Source organism: Pygocentrus nattereri, chromosome 17 (genome assembly GCF_015220715.1).
Source record: "Pygocentrus nattereri isolate fPygNat1 chromosome 17, fPygNat1.pri, whole genome shotgun sequence".
In the NCBI taxonomy this organism is placed as follows: Eukaryota; Metazoa; Chordata; class Actinopteri; order Characiformes; family Serrasalmidae; genus Pygocentrus; species Pygocentrus nattereri.
Genome location: NC_051227.1, coordinates 18745436 through 18759558, shown reverse-complemented (window position 1 = coordinate 18759558; position 14123 = coordinate 18745436). Strand labels below are relative to the sequence as shown.

At 38.3% G+C, this 14123-nt stretch overlaps 1 protein-coding gene across 13 annotated transcripts in view; it reads right to left on the bottom strand.

Moving 5' to 3' along the window:
• Positions 1–14123, bottom strand: part of LOC108441370 (probable serine/threonine-protein kinase tsuA) — a 29197-nt gene that overhangs the window by 3902 nt on the left and 11172 nt on the right. For 5 of the 13 annotated variants that reach the window (XM_037546474.1, XM_037546477.1, XM_037546478.1 and 2 more), the window contains 6 exons: positions 13781–13813; positions 13105–13137; positions 11714–11746; positions 10296–10328; positions 9196–9228; positions 7449–7810 (listed from right to left, as the gene is read on the bottom strand). In XM_037546474.1, coding sequence (XP_037402371.1) covers positions 7521–7810; positions 9196–9228; positions 10296–10328; positions 11714–11746; positions 13105–13137; positions 13781–13813 — 455 coding nt within the window. In that variant the 3' untranslated portion in view covers positions 7449–7520. Of the gene's footprint in view, positions 1–1382; positions 1422–7133; positions 7220–7448; positions 7811–9195; positions 9229–10295; positions 10329–11713; positions 11747–13104; positions 13138–13780; positions 13814–14123 lie in introns of those variants that run through there. The other 8 variants (XM_037546484.1, XM_037546483.1, XM_037546486.1 and 5 more) reach the window with 6 other exon arrangements.

Here is a 14123-nt window from a genome sequence, read left to right as displayed (position 1 = left end):
TCCATGCATCCAGCTGAGCCAGCCACTATAGATGTTTTCCACAAACACCGGCTCCAGTGCATGAACATCTACTTCCTGCTGAGCACTTGCCGACATTTGATGGAGGAAAAGCACAAACTGCACATAAGCATTGGTCAGCAGCCGTGAAAAGCTGTTTTCCGTTTATTCCTTTGTTAATTTGTTAACTGCACAAACTCATTTTTCTTCTGCTCATCGTCAGCTGAAAACGGAAACTGAGAAATGGCTTCATACTGCTTCCTCACAGCAAACCCCAATGAACAAGTCCTAGCAAGATGGCCAGCTACACATAGAGCAGTTACACTATAACAGATTGAAGGAGCCTGGGCTAGAAACGCTGTTCAAAATCCCCCCAGAGTGCCTTGACCAATGCAGTGTAAACAGATCTCTCACTAGGGTCTAGCTATAGCAAGCAAGGTAACATATCATTGGTCAGAGTGTCCTGCAGGGCTTTTTGTTAGTCAGACCATTTATAAATTAAAATAGATTTTCATGGCATGCGGTAACCCACTCAGGGGTGGATTCCAAGTCAGACCCTTGTGTGAAAAGGTCAGCATTTATTTGAGTGAGCTATGGCTAAAAGCCTAAAAACAGATTGGATTCAAGTGCAGGGAAACTTAAGAAATAAAAAAAAATAAAGACGGTGACAAGCATGCAAGCATGCTAACCCACAACCTGCAAATACAGGGGCAGGTGCTTAACCACTTTGCCACTAATGTTCTAATTATTAGTCTGGAGTGTCTGTGAGATGGCGTTGCAATAATGTTGATGGAAATTCATTCTGTTGGTTATTATGAGTAAAAATAAACAATTAGAATAAGTCAGACATGTTTTTTTTAATTTTTTTTATTGATTTTCTGTCCTCTTGGATTCAGACTCAGTGCTAAAACTCTGGTACACAGCAAGACCGGCTTTATTTTGAATTACAAATCGAGTTGCATATTTAATGTCATATAATCTTAGATACTCAAAATCAGTGTAAATTGAAGCCCTTTGTTCATAATATGAAGGCTAAAAATAGAGATTTCATGTCTTTTGTTGCTGTCTTTTTAGGGATACAGCACCGTGCTTTATTACAGATTGCTTAGTATTTTAAACATGTACTAGTATTGTATTAGTTTCCCGTTCTTAACTTTGTGTCAGTCTTTTGTACTATGAGGTAAAAGAAAACAGATGTCAGTTTAGAGGTTAGTACTTGAAAGCATTTAGAGTATTATCTGAAAGAAATGTGAAAACAATTTTGTAAATTTAGAATTGATATTGCATTGCACAAAATTTTAGATGGAATCATGAGCACTCACAAGAGAAGCAAAAGTATTAGATTTAACTGGTTTATGAGGAAAGTCACAAAACTGAGTACTTACCTTTCTGTAGTGTTTGTAGACGCACCATATCACTATACTCTGTAAAATGAATAACAGCACGTCATTCAGGACAGAGGCAGAGCTTGCCTTCCAGTGAGCACAAGCTGCACAAACTGGATAAAGCCTACAGCATTGAAGCAGTTATCACTAGGAAAGAAAAGGCACACAGCTTATATTATTACAGAATGTATTGTGCTTTTGTTAACAGCTATGCGGGAACTAGAGTGCCATGGCGAGTAGGTTCTGAGGCCTGCAAGCATCGGCATCACACTGGCTCTCCCTCTCTCTCTGCCATCTTTCTTACTTTTTACACAAACAGAGCGCTCCATGCCTCCTTCTCAGAGACCGGTAGCTCAGCATAGCGACTAGCGGCCAAACAGTCTGAATCTCTTCCATCAAGGTGGAAACATTTTTTCTTCTGACACCAAATGTAGCATTTACAGCTAGAAAAGAAAGACACGCAGCTTATGCACAATGAATTGTGTGCTTATTAACAGCTGTATCAGTTTTGCCATACGCAAAAAAGACATTAGGCTAACAGCTAGCTCAAGCATTAGCTCAGGCCAAGGCCCCCAAAAGGTTATGGGATCTCTGGCTGTGTCTACAATAGAACTTTTTCACAAGAAATGGAAGTGTATAATCACTGGGTATAACAAGTTCTGTTATTGTCTTACGTACAGTTTTTATCCTCAGAATTAAAGGCGTTTGTGTCACTTTAGTTCACCACAGAATGGTGTGTCATCACTTGTCGTCATTGCCAAGACTGGAATGGTTGGAGAACACCAAACACACAACGATGTGGGAGTCCAAACTAAAGAAAGGATTTAAACGCTTCATGGAAAAATTCAAAGCTATTTTAGTACATTAAAATCAGCTAACATCTACAAGTGATAAATCGATGCATAGGGTAGAAGGGCATGCTGGCTCATCATAGTCCGTAGTGCCACTATACATCCATCCATGCATCCAGCTGAGCCAGCCACTATAGATGTTTTCCACAAACACCGGCTCCAGTGCATGAACATCTACTTCCTGCTGAGCACTTGCCGACATTTGATGGAGGAAAAGCACAAACTGCACATAAGCATTGGTCAGCAGCCGTGAAAAGCTGTTTTCCGTTTATTCCTTTGTTAATTTGTTAACTGCACAAACTCATTTTTCTTCTGCTCATCGTCAGCTGAAAACGGAAACTGAGAAATGGCTTCATACTGCTTCCTCACAGCAAACCCCAATGAACAAGTCCTAGCAAGATGGCCAGCTACACATAGAGCAGTTACACTATAACAGATTGAAGGAGCCTGGGCTAGAAACGCTGTTCAAAATCCCCCCAGAGTGCCTTAATAATAATAATAATAATAATAATAATACATTTTATTTAGTAATGGCGCCTTTCAAAGCACTCAAGGACACCTTACAACGGTTAAAAGAAGAATGGTAGAGTATAAAAGAGGATAAAAAACAAAAAACAAATAAACAGATAAACAAATCAACATACATTCAAATACTTTCAACCAGATGAGAAACAAGACAAACAGAGAAAAGTGAAGATGAGGAATCAGGAGTATGCAAGTGTGAATAGATGGGTTTTAAGCCGAGATTTGAAGGTAGTTAGACAATCAATATTGCGAATTTGGGTAGGAAGGGTGTTCCAGAGAGACGGGGCAGAGTGGCTGAAAGCTCTAGCTCCCACGGTGGACAAGCGGACTGGAGGGAGAGTGAGCTGGCCAGCTGACGAGGATCGGAGGGTGCGAGCAGGACTGTATGTCTTAAGGAGATCAGAGATATAAGAGGGAGCAAGTCCATGTAGAGCTTTGAATGTAGTTAGTAAGATTTTATACTGGATCCGGTAGTTGACAGGGAGCCAGTGGAGCTCTTTAAGGACAGGGGTGATATGTTCGGTTACAGGCGACCTGGAGATGATCCTTGCTGCTGAATTTTGAACTAACTGGAGTTTATGTAAGTGTTTCTGAGGTAAGCCGAAAAGAATAGAATTACAGTAGTCTAGTCTCGATGTTACTAATGCATGGACCAGAATAGCTGTGCAGGATTGGCTGAGGAATGGACGCAGTCTGTTAATGTTCCTAAGATGGAAGTAGGCTGAGCGTGTGATATTGGAAATGTGTGTTTTGAAGGAGAGATGGCTATCAAGAACAACTCCCAGACTTGTAACCTGGGAGGACGGAGAGACAGTGGAATGATCAAGATTCAGAGTGAAAGACTGACATTTTGCAAGGATGTTCTTAGTTCCTACTAGGAGAATTTCAGTTTTATTGGTGTTTAGCTGTAGAAAGTTTTCGGAGAACCATTTTTTTGCCTGATCTAAACATTTTAACAGAGAGGAGGGTGGAAAAGTATCGTTGGGTTTAGTGGAGAGGTAAAGCTGGGTGTCGTCAGCATAACAATGAAAATGTATTTTAAATTTCCTAAATATTTGGCCAATTGGGAGAAGATAAATTATGAATAGGAGAGGTCCAAGAACAGAGCCCTGCGGAATGCCACAAATGACTTTGGACATAGATGACTGGCAGTTCTTGAGGCGGATGAACTGGGAGCGATCATTGATATAGGAGGAGAACCACTTAAGCACAGTATCGGTGAGCCCAATAGATTTTAGACGATCAAGTAGTATTGGGTGGGAGATAGATCTAAAAGCTGCGTTCGACACTAAGAGGATGAGAATCGTAAGCCGGCCTGAATCAGCTGCCACTAGAAGATCGTTGGTCACTTTCAGGAGAGCGGTTTCTGTGCTGTGGAGAGGACGAAAGCCAGATTGAAAGGTTTCATATAGGTTATTGTTACTAAGGTAAGTATGAATCTGAGTGTAGACAGTGTTCTCTAAAATTTTTGAAATAAATGGTAGACTTGAAATTGGCCGGAAGTTATTAAAATCAGTCTGATCTAATCCAGGTTTCTTAAGTATGGGAGTAATCATGGCCAGTTTGAGAGAGGCAGGGACAAGACCAGTTGAAAGATCAGACTGAATGATAGCAGTAATAGGCACACTTAGAGAGGAAGAGCAAGCTTTGACAAGATTTGTTGGAAGAAGGTCTAGAATACAGGTTGTAGACTTAGCTTTCTTAATAAGATGAGCTATTTCAATAGTTGTAGGGAGTGTAAAAGTAGATAAAGAAGAAGAAGAGCATAGCTGTAGATCGGGAGTACACTTAGGGGTAGCATTAGCTGTGTGGGAAGAGGTTATCTGTTGATGGATGTTTTGGATTTTTGAGTCAAAAAATGACAAACATATTGCATAGATCAACAGAGTGCATTTGAGTAGATGATGTGGCCGGTGATTGCAGCATATTGTTTACAGAACAGAAAAGGGCACGGGTGTTGCCCTCAGAAGCCATGAACAATGTCCGGTAGTAAGCAGATTTTGCAGCAAAGATAGCTTCCTTGTAGTGCGTTAAGTGGCTGTTGTACATTTCCCTGTGTACTGTAAGTCCACTTTTCTTGAACAAGCGCTCGAGCTGTCGTCCCCTGGATTTTAGGTGGCGCAATTCGGCGGTGTACCATGGCGCACTACGAGCAAATGAAACTGTCCTTGTTTTTAGTGGGGCGAGTTTATCCAATAGGTCGTGTAGCTCCGTGTTATACTGGGATAAGAGAGTCTCTGGGGAAACAGATCCTGAGTTCCATTGTAGAGAACTCACTTCAGATGATAATAGAGTCTGATCAATGTTCTTTATATTACGGAATGAAATGACTCGGGAACTAGTTTCCACAGCAGGTAGTGTTGCAGTGAATGAAATCAGATGGTGGTCAGAGATGGGAAGTTCCGTGGCTGTACAGTTCGAAGCAGTGATCCCAGAACAGCAGATGAGATCAAGAGTATGCCCTTTGCAGTGGGTTGGAAAATCCACAAGCTGTTGCAGGCCAAATGTGTCGATGCATGACAAAAAGTCCTTGGTAGTTGTATTATCTTTATTATCCATGTGGATATTAAAGTCTCCCAGGACTATTAGGTTCTGAGACATAGAGCAGATAGATGTTAAAAACGTAGAGAAATCATTTAAAAAGGCAGCATTGAACTTTGGTGGACGATAGATTGTGGTTAGGATGGTAGGAGTAGGTCCATTGATTTGGATTGTAGCAGATTCGAAGGAAGGCTGATGAGTTACAGACCAATGCAGTGTAAACAGATCTCTCACTAGGGTCTAGCTATAGCAAGCAAGGTAACATATCATTGGTCAGAGTGTCCTGCAGGGCTTTTTGTTAGTCAGACCACTGACATAACTTGGCTACTAGTTCAAATGCTGTATGAAAAGCCTTCCAGTTCTAAAGCTTATTGCTAAATGTGGCTACTGGGTGCTGCCATCTCTGTTTTCATATGCCCCCGGAATTCCAGCTGAGTTAACAGAAGTTGGGGACGGTGCACAGTGCCTAGCCTCCAAGCAAGCTGTTGCCTCCAAACCTGGGCAACACACTGGCTCAAACTTCACCACCACCGCTATCTCATAGTAACTCTGAGCACTATGACTCAAAGCCAGTGAGTGCTCCCCTGTACTTTTGCCGACGCAGATTTGCCGTCATCATCCTCTCTTCATATCTGCTGAATGCTAAATAGCTAAGCTAAGCAGCTTGTGGTCAAATCATCAGAATGCCCCCAATTAGCAAAACTTTTAGCTCCGAAACACTGCTTTCATACAAGCTTTCTTTGCCAGCTGTTGTTGGCCATAGGTACTCCGTATATAAACCAAGTCTTCTCTTTACTAGTATCAGCTTGCTCGCTACTTGACTCTACCTAGGACCAATCATTGTCTTTATCCAGTAAGCAATTCTCACATTCAGGACACAAGCAGAAGGTCAAATGTCATAACAGGACAAAAGGGCAAGACTTGAATTGCTGACAGGTGGACACATGTTGAAGTGAGGGGTTCTGGGAAATGTAGTCCTGAGCTGCAGAGTGGGCTGTTGGCTCATCCAAGTCTGAAGATGGTGTGAGAAACAGTTTAAAAAAAGTTCTGGATAAGAAAATGGGAAGGCACTGAAACAGAAATAGGAATCTAGGCAGCACATGTATTTGATTAAATTCACCTTTCCAGCTGAAGGCATAAGTAAGATGTCCCATTAATGAAGGTCAGATTTAAGCTTTGCTGAAAGTGGAGCAAAGTTTTTTTTTTTTTTCTTTCCATAGAGGCCTTTAAAAGTGTGTGTGTGTGTGTGTGTGTGTGTGTGTGTGTGTGTGTGTGTGTGTGTGTGATATTACAGCCTAAGTATTTAAAACCAGATTGTGTTAGGTGAAATGGAAGAGCATTATCTGAAACTGTACCAATCTACCAAAAATATGCAATTGTTGAACAATGTCAGTCATACATGATATGGGATCAGAGATATAGAATGAAAGGTCATCCGCAAATAAACAAACCTTGTGGTCTATACAACATCAAGATATACCCAGGAATGTAGGGGTTGCTTTGAGCATTAAAGATAGAGATTCTATTGCAAGAGTGAAAAGGAGAGGACAGCCTTGCCTTGTGCTCATTGATAGGTTGAAGCTCTATGACTGCATCTTATCAGTGATAACTGATGCTTTAGGGGAGGTGTATAGGAGTCGTACCCATGCAATAAAATTGTCACTAAGACCAAATTTCCTCATAGCAAAAAAAAAAAAAAATCCCATTAGATGTGGTCAAAAGTGTTTAATCTGTGTATTCAGCTATTGTAAAATTTAGCATAATGTTTCATTTTTCCATTAGATAGGTGAATGTATATGAAACAATTTGTAGTCTATTAAATTGATCTACTTACAAGAATGAATATCATGATTATTCCAATGACAAGGAGTACACCGCATGGAATAGGAATGGGTTTCTGAAGGAAGGCCCATACTTCGTCTGAAAGAAAAGAAAACATAGATGATAATTAATTTTGATTGATGTATTAGTTGATGTACTAGTTTAACAATCATATATTTATTAAAATAGCATATTCCAACAGAAAAACAGAAATGCACAATATCTTGTGGTGCATATGACCATGATTTCTAATTTATAATAATAATAATAATAATAATAATAATAATAATAATGATAATATTATCAATCATGAGCCATCATTATTTTAATTGGGAATGCATCTATAATGATTAGCAAGAATAAGAACAAATGAGCCTCCTCTGACCTGCTCTCAAGTTTGTTAACCAGTGTTTATATTTTGCTCACCTTGTGTCTTGTTAATATGTTGGCAAGTAAAAATTTGTAAAAGCTGATGAATGACTATGAACATAATGTCACTGCTGAAACAAAACTTTACAATTTTAATGATGAGTTGATCAACAGATATGGTCCGGATTGACTTTGAATGAAATATCAATGAAAAAATAAATGTATAAAAAAACTGACCAGTGAAAAGCAACATCTGCACTTGCATAATAATAATAATAATAATCATACTTCCAGTCTCTGTCCCATTGTTAGAGGAATTATCTGAAAAAATAAAACAACAAATACATAAACACACCAAACGTGATAAACGTTATAAAGTTAGTAGAAGTTTAAGGTCACAGTTCAGGAAAGTAAACTGAAGTTCTGCTCTGAATCAGAGCTCAGAAGAAACTCATCTCAGAAATTCTACAATAATATTAATTCATTGTTTCAATCACAGGGTGTTGTTTATTGTGTGTAAGCGTTATTGGTGTAGAAGTTGGTCTTAGAAGCTGATCTTAAACCAGATCACTAGTTTCCCAGTTAATAAATAAGCTAAAGACTGGAGCAGAAGGAGCCGGTGATGCATCATCATAACCCTGAACTTTTCTTTAATGCACTGATAAACAACATTAATTCCACACTTTGTAGTCAAATAATTAGTGGGACTCATTTGTCTGGATCTGACCTGTGCCTGTTTTCTGACCCTGATTCTGGATCACGACTCAAACACAAAATCCTCTGATTCTCAGTTTATCCGTGAGCGTCTGATTCATTCTGTCGCGTTACAGTAAGACAGGTGAGGAGTGGTCATGGAAGACTATAAAAATGTCTGCATGACCTCTCAATGTGGTCAACAGCAGCACAATTATACTAACTGGTTTGGTCAAAATGTCACAGCTTCTAGATCAAAGTTCAAAGTTGGGAAAATGGGAATTTTGTGATTTGACTCTCAGCAGCGCATTCAGGAACATGTTCATTGATTGATTTTAAAGCTTCAATTAAAATGAATCAACAGTTTGGTTCTCAGGTGGAGCTCCTGCAAGTACAAACACAAATCTATAGGATTTACTTGAATCCTTATCACAGCTGTTTGCATCTGTATAAGCAGGGGTGCTAATTTGGTCTGACTAGTGAGAGCGACCAACATCAGGAGAGCAGAGCCTACATGCAGTAATTCAACTGTAAAAACTACAGCGGCAGTTCAATTGATCATAATATTATAGTCATGATATTTGATGGATTATAAATGAGTATTAAAACAATATTTCTATTACCAGGAACAACGTCATGTGATATATATTCAGAACATTTCTTGCTGTTTACAGTGGCAGGTTTTCTTCCATTGATTGTTCCAGGTTTGATATTGAAATTAAGTCTAATCTGCTTATTGAAATAAATATTTAAACAGTGTAACAACATAAAAACATAATGTAATAAAACACAATGATTTATGATTAATAATAATACATGTGACCATAACTAAGAGGAAAAGGGAAGGACTATGAATGAACGCAATGTCATATTAGTGATTATATTGCAGTAAATAAGTGTTGTTAGTGTTGTTGACTTAAATTAAAGTAACGCTACAACAATAAATAGATGAAAAGGAAACCAGTGACCAGTGAAAAGCAACATCTGCACTTACATAATAATAATAATCATACCTCCAATCTCTGTCTCATTGTTAGAGGAATTATCTGAAAAAATAAAAGAATAAATAAATAAACATCCCAAACGTGATAAACGTTATAAAGTTAGTAGAAGTTTAAGGTCACAGTTCAGGAAAGTAAACTGAAGTTCTGCTCTGAATCAGAGCTCAGAAGAAACTCATCTCAGAAATTCTACAATAATATTAATCCATTGTTTCAATCACAGGGTGTTGTTTATTGTGTGTAAGCGTTATTGGTGTAGAAGTTGGTCTTAGAAGCTGATCTTAAACCAGATCACTAGTTTCCCAGTTAATAAATAAGCTAAAGACTGGAGCAGAAGGAGCCGGTGATGCATCATCATAACCCTGAACTTTTCTTTAATGCACTGAATAACAACATTAATTCCACACTTTGTAGTCAAATAATTATTGGGACTCATTTGTCTGGATCTGACCTGTGCCTGTTTTCTGACCCTGATTCTGGATCACGACTCAAACACTAAATCCTCTGATTCTCAGTTTATCCGCGAGCGTCTGATTCATTCTGTAGCTTTACAGTAAGACAGGTGAGGAGTGGTCATGGAAGAGTATAAAAATGTCTGCATGACCTCTCAATGTGGTCAACAGCAGCACAATTATACTAACTGGTTTGGTCAAAACGTCACAGCTTCTAGATCAAAGTTCAAAGTTGGGAAAATGGGAATTTTGTGATTTGACTCTCAGCAGCGCATTCAGGAACATGTTCACTAAATGATTTTAAAGCTTCATTTAAAATGAATCAACAGTTTGGTTCTCAGGTGGAGCTCCTGCAAGTACAAACACAAATCTATAGGATTTACTTGAATCCTAATCACAGCTGTTTGCATCTGCAATAATGTAATAAAACACAATGATTTATGATTAATAATAATACATATGACCATAACTAAGAGGAAAAGGGAAGCACTATGAATGAATGCAATGTCATATTTCGTATGTGATTATATTGCAGTAAATGTGTTGTTAGTGTTGTTGACTTAAATTAAAGTAACGCTACAACAATAAATAGATGAAAAGGAAACCAGTGACCAGTGAAAAGCAACATCTGCACTTACATAATAATAATAATAATCATACCTCCAATCTCTGTCCCATTGTTAGAGGAATTATCTGAAAAAATAAAAGAATAAATAAATAAACATCCCAAACGTGATAAACGTTATAAAGTTAGTAGAAGTTTAAGGTCACAGTTCAGGAAAGTAAACTGAAGTTCTGCTCTGAATCAGAGCTCAGAAGAAACTCATCTCAGAAATTCTACAATAATATTAATCCATTGTTTCAATCACAGGGTGTTGTTTATTGTGTGTAAGCGTTATTGGTGTAGAAGTTGGTCTTAGAAGCTGATCTTAAACCAGATCACTAGTTTCCCAGTTAATAAATAAGCTAAAGACTGGAGCAGAAGGAGCCGGTGATGCATCATCATAACCCTGAACTTTTCTTTAATGCACTGATAAACAACATTAATTCCACACTTTGTAGTCAAATAATTAGTGGGACTCATTTGTCTGGATCTGACCTGTGCCTGTTTTCTGACCCTGATTCTGGATCACGACTCAAACACAAAATCCTCTGATTCTCAGTTTATCCGTGAGCGTCTGATTCATTCTGTAGCGTTACAGTAAGACAGGTGAGGAGTGGTCATGGAAGACTATAAAAATGTCTGCATGACCTCTCAATGTGGTCAACAGCAGCACAATTATACTAACTGGTTTGGTCAAAATGTCACAGCTTCTAGATCAAAGTTCAAAGTTGGGAAAATGGGAATTTTGTGATTTGACTCTCAGCAGCGCATTCAGGAACATGTTCATTGATTGATTTTAAAGCTTCAATTAAAATGAATCAACAGTTTGGTTCTCAGGTGGAGCTCCTGCAAGTACAAACACAAATCTATAGGATTTACTTGAATCCTAATCACAGCTGTTTGCATCTGTATAAGCAGGGGTGCTAATTTGGTCTGACTAGTGAGAGCGACCAACATCAGGAGAGCAGAGCCTACATGCAGTAATTCAACTGTAAAAACTACAGCGGCAGTTAAATTGATCATAATATTATAGTCATGATATTTGATGGATTATAAATGAGTATTAAAACAATATTTCTATTACCAGGAACAACGTCATGTGATATATATTCAGAACATTTCTTGCTGTTTACAGTGGCAGGTTTTCTTCCATTGATTGTTCCAGGTTTGATATTGAAATTAAGTCTAATCTGCTTATTGAAATAAATATTTAAAGAGTGTAACAACATAAAAACATAATGTAATAAAACACAATGATTTATGATTAATAATAATACATGTGACCATAACTAAGAGGAAAAGGGAAGGACTATGAATGAACGCAATGTCATATTAGTGATTATATTGCAGTAAATAAGTGTTGTTAGTGTTGTTGACTTAAATTAAAGTAACGCTACAACAATAAATAGATGAAAAGGAAACCAGTGACCAGTGAAAAGCAACATCTGCACTTACATAATAATAATAATCATACCTCCAATCTCTGTCTCATTGTTAGAGGAATTATCTGAAAAAATAAAAGAATAAATAAATAAACATCCCAAACGTGATAAACGTTATAAAGTTAGTAGAAGTTTAAGGTCACAGTTCAGGAAAGTAAACTGAAGTTCTGCTCCGAATCAGAGCTCAGAAGAAACTCATCTCAGAAATTCTACAATAATATTAATCCATTGTTTCAATCACAGGGTGTTGTTTATTGTGTGTAAGCGTTATTGGTGTAGAAGTTGCTCTTAGAAGCTGATCTTAAACCAGATCACTAGTTTCTCAGTTAATAAATAAGCTAAAGACTGGAGCAGAAGGAGCCGGTGATGCATCATCATAACCCTGAACTTTTCTTTAATGCACTGAATAACAACATTAATTCCACACTTTGTAGTCAAATAATTATTGGGACTCATTTTTGTGTGTTTTATGTCCAATTTGCCAAATGTCTGTCACACATCCCTCTGGCTCTGAAGCCTGCTTGGACTTCATTTCCCAGAACTCTCTGGGGGATCACATGACTCCTAACTGTTCCTCATGCTCCAATCATTGCTCTCAGTCTCCAGAGCACTGATTTGTTCTAGCTGATGTCTCTAGTTAGTGTTAGTATAAAGCCCAGGCTTTTAGCTTTAGTCTCTGTGAGGTACTGCTTCCTTCCACAGACCTACTGAGTCTTTCATTTCACTGCTGTGTTTTTCAGGTTCTGACCACTTTCCTGTTTGTTGACTTTCCCGTTCTGCCTGACCCTTTTTGGACTGTTTTTGGACAGTGCTTTGTTTGTGTTTTTGTACTTTGTGTCTGATCTGGATCTGGATCTCATTTGGGTAATGACCGAAAGAGTAAGATCGCGAATACAAGCGGCCGAAATGAGTTTCCTCCGCAGGGTGTCTGGACTCTCCCTTAGAGATAGTGTGAGAAGTTCGGTCATCCGGGAGGGACTCAGAGTAGAGCCGCTGCTTCTTCACGTCGAGAGGAGCCAGTTGAGGTGGTTCGGGCATCTTGTTAGGATGCCTCCTGGACGCCTCCCTTGGGAGGTGTCACAGGCAAGTCCATCCGGGAGGAGACCCCGGGGAAGACCCAGGACACGTTGGCGTGACTATATCGTCCAGCTTGCCTGGGAGTGCCTCGGAATCCCCCCCATGGAGCTAGTGGAAGTGGCTGGGGAAAGGGAGGTCTGGGCCTGTTTGCGTAGGATGCTGCCCCCGCTACCCGAACCCCGGAGAAGTGGAAGATGATGGATGGATGGATGGATGGATGGATGGATGGATGGATGGATTGTTGTTGACTTAAATTAAAGTAACACTGCAACAATAAATAGATGAAAAGGAAACCAGTGACCAGTGAAAAGCAACATCTGCACTTACATAATAATAATAATCATACCTCCAATCTCTGTCCCATTGTTAGAGGAATTATCTGAAAAAATAAAAGAATAAATAAATAAATAAATAAATAAATAAATAAATAAATAAATAAATAAATGCATCTGTATAAGCAGGGGTGCTAATTTGGTCTTACTAGTGAGAGGGACCAACATCAGGAGAGCAGAGCCTATATGTAGTAATTCAACTGTAAAAGCTACAGCAGCAGTTAAATTGATCATATGGTATTATAGTCATGATATTTGATGGATTATAAATCAGTATTAAAACAATATTTCTATTACCAGGAACAACGTCATGTGATATATATTCAGTAGATTTCTTGCTGTTTACAGTGGCAGGTTTTCTTACATTGATTGTTCCAGGTTTGATATTGAAATTAAGTCTGATATGCTTATTGCAATAAATATTTAAAGAGTGTAACAACATAAAAACATAATGTTATAAAACACAATGATTTATGATTAATAATAATACATGTGACCATAACTAAGAGGAAAGGGGAAGCACTATGAATGAACACAATGTCATATTTCGTATGTGATTATAATGCAGTAAATGTGTTGTTAGTGTTGTTGACTTCAATTAAAGTAATGCTACAACAATAAATAGATGAAAAGGAAACCAGTGACCAGTGAAAAGCAACATCTGCACTTACATAATAATAATAATCATACCTCCAATCTCTGTCCCATTGTTAGAGGAATTATCTGAAAAAATAAAACAACAAATACATAAACACACCAAACGTGATAAATGTTATAAAGTTAGTAGAAGTTTAAGGTCACAGTTCAGGAAAGTAAACTGAAGTTCTGCTCTGAATCAGAGCTCAGAAGAAACTCATCTCAGAAATTCTACAATAATATTAATTCATTGTTTCAATCACAGGGTGTTGTTTATTGTGTGTAAGCGTTATTGGTGTAGAAGTTGCTCTTAGAAGCTGATCTTAAACCAGATCACTAGTTTCCCAGTTAATAAATAAGCTAAAGACTGGAGCAGAAGGAGCCGGTGATGCATCAT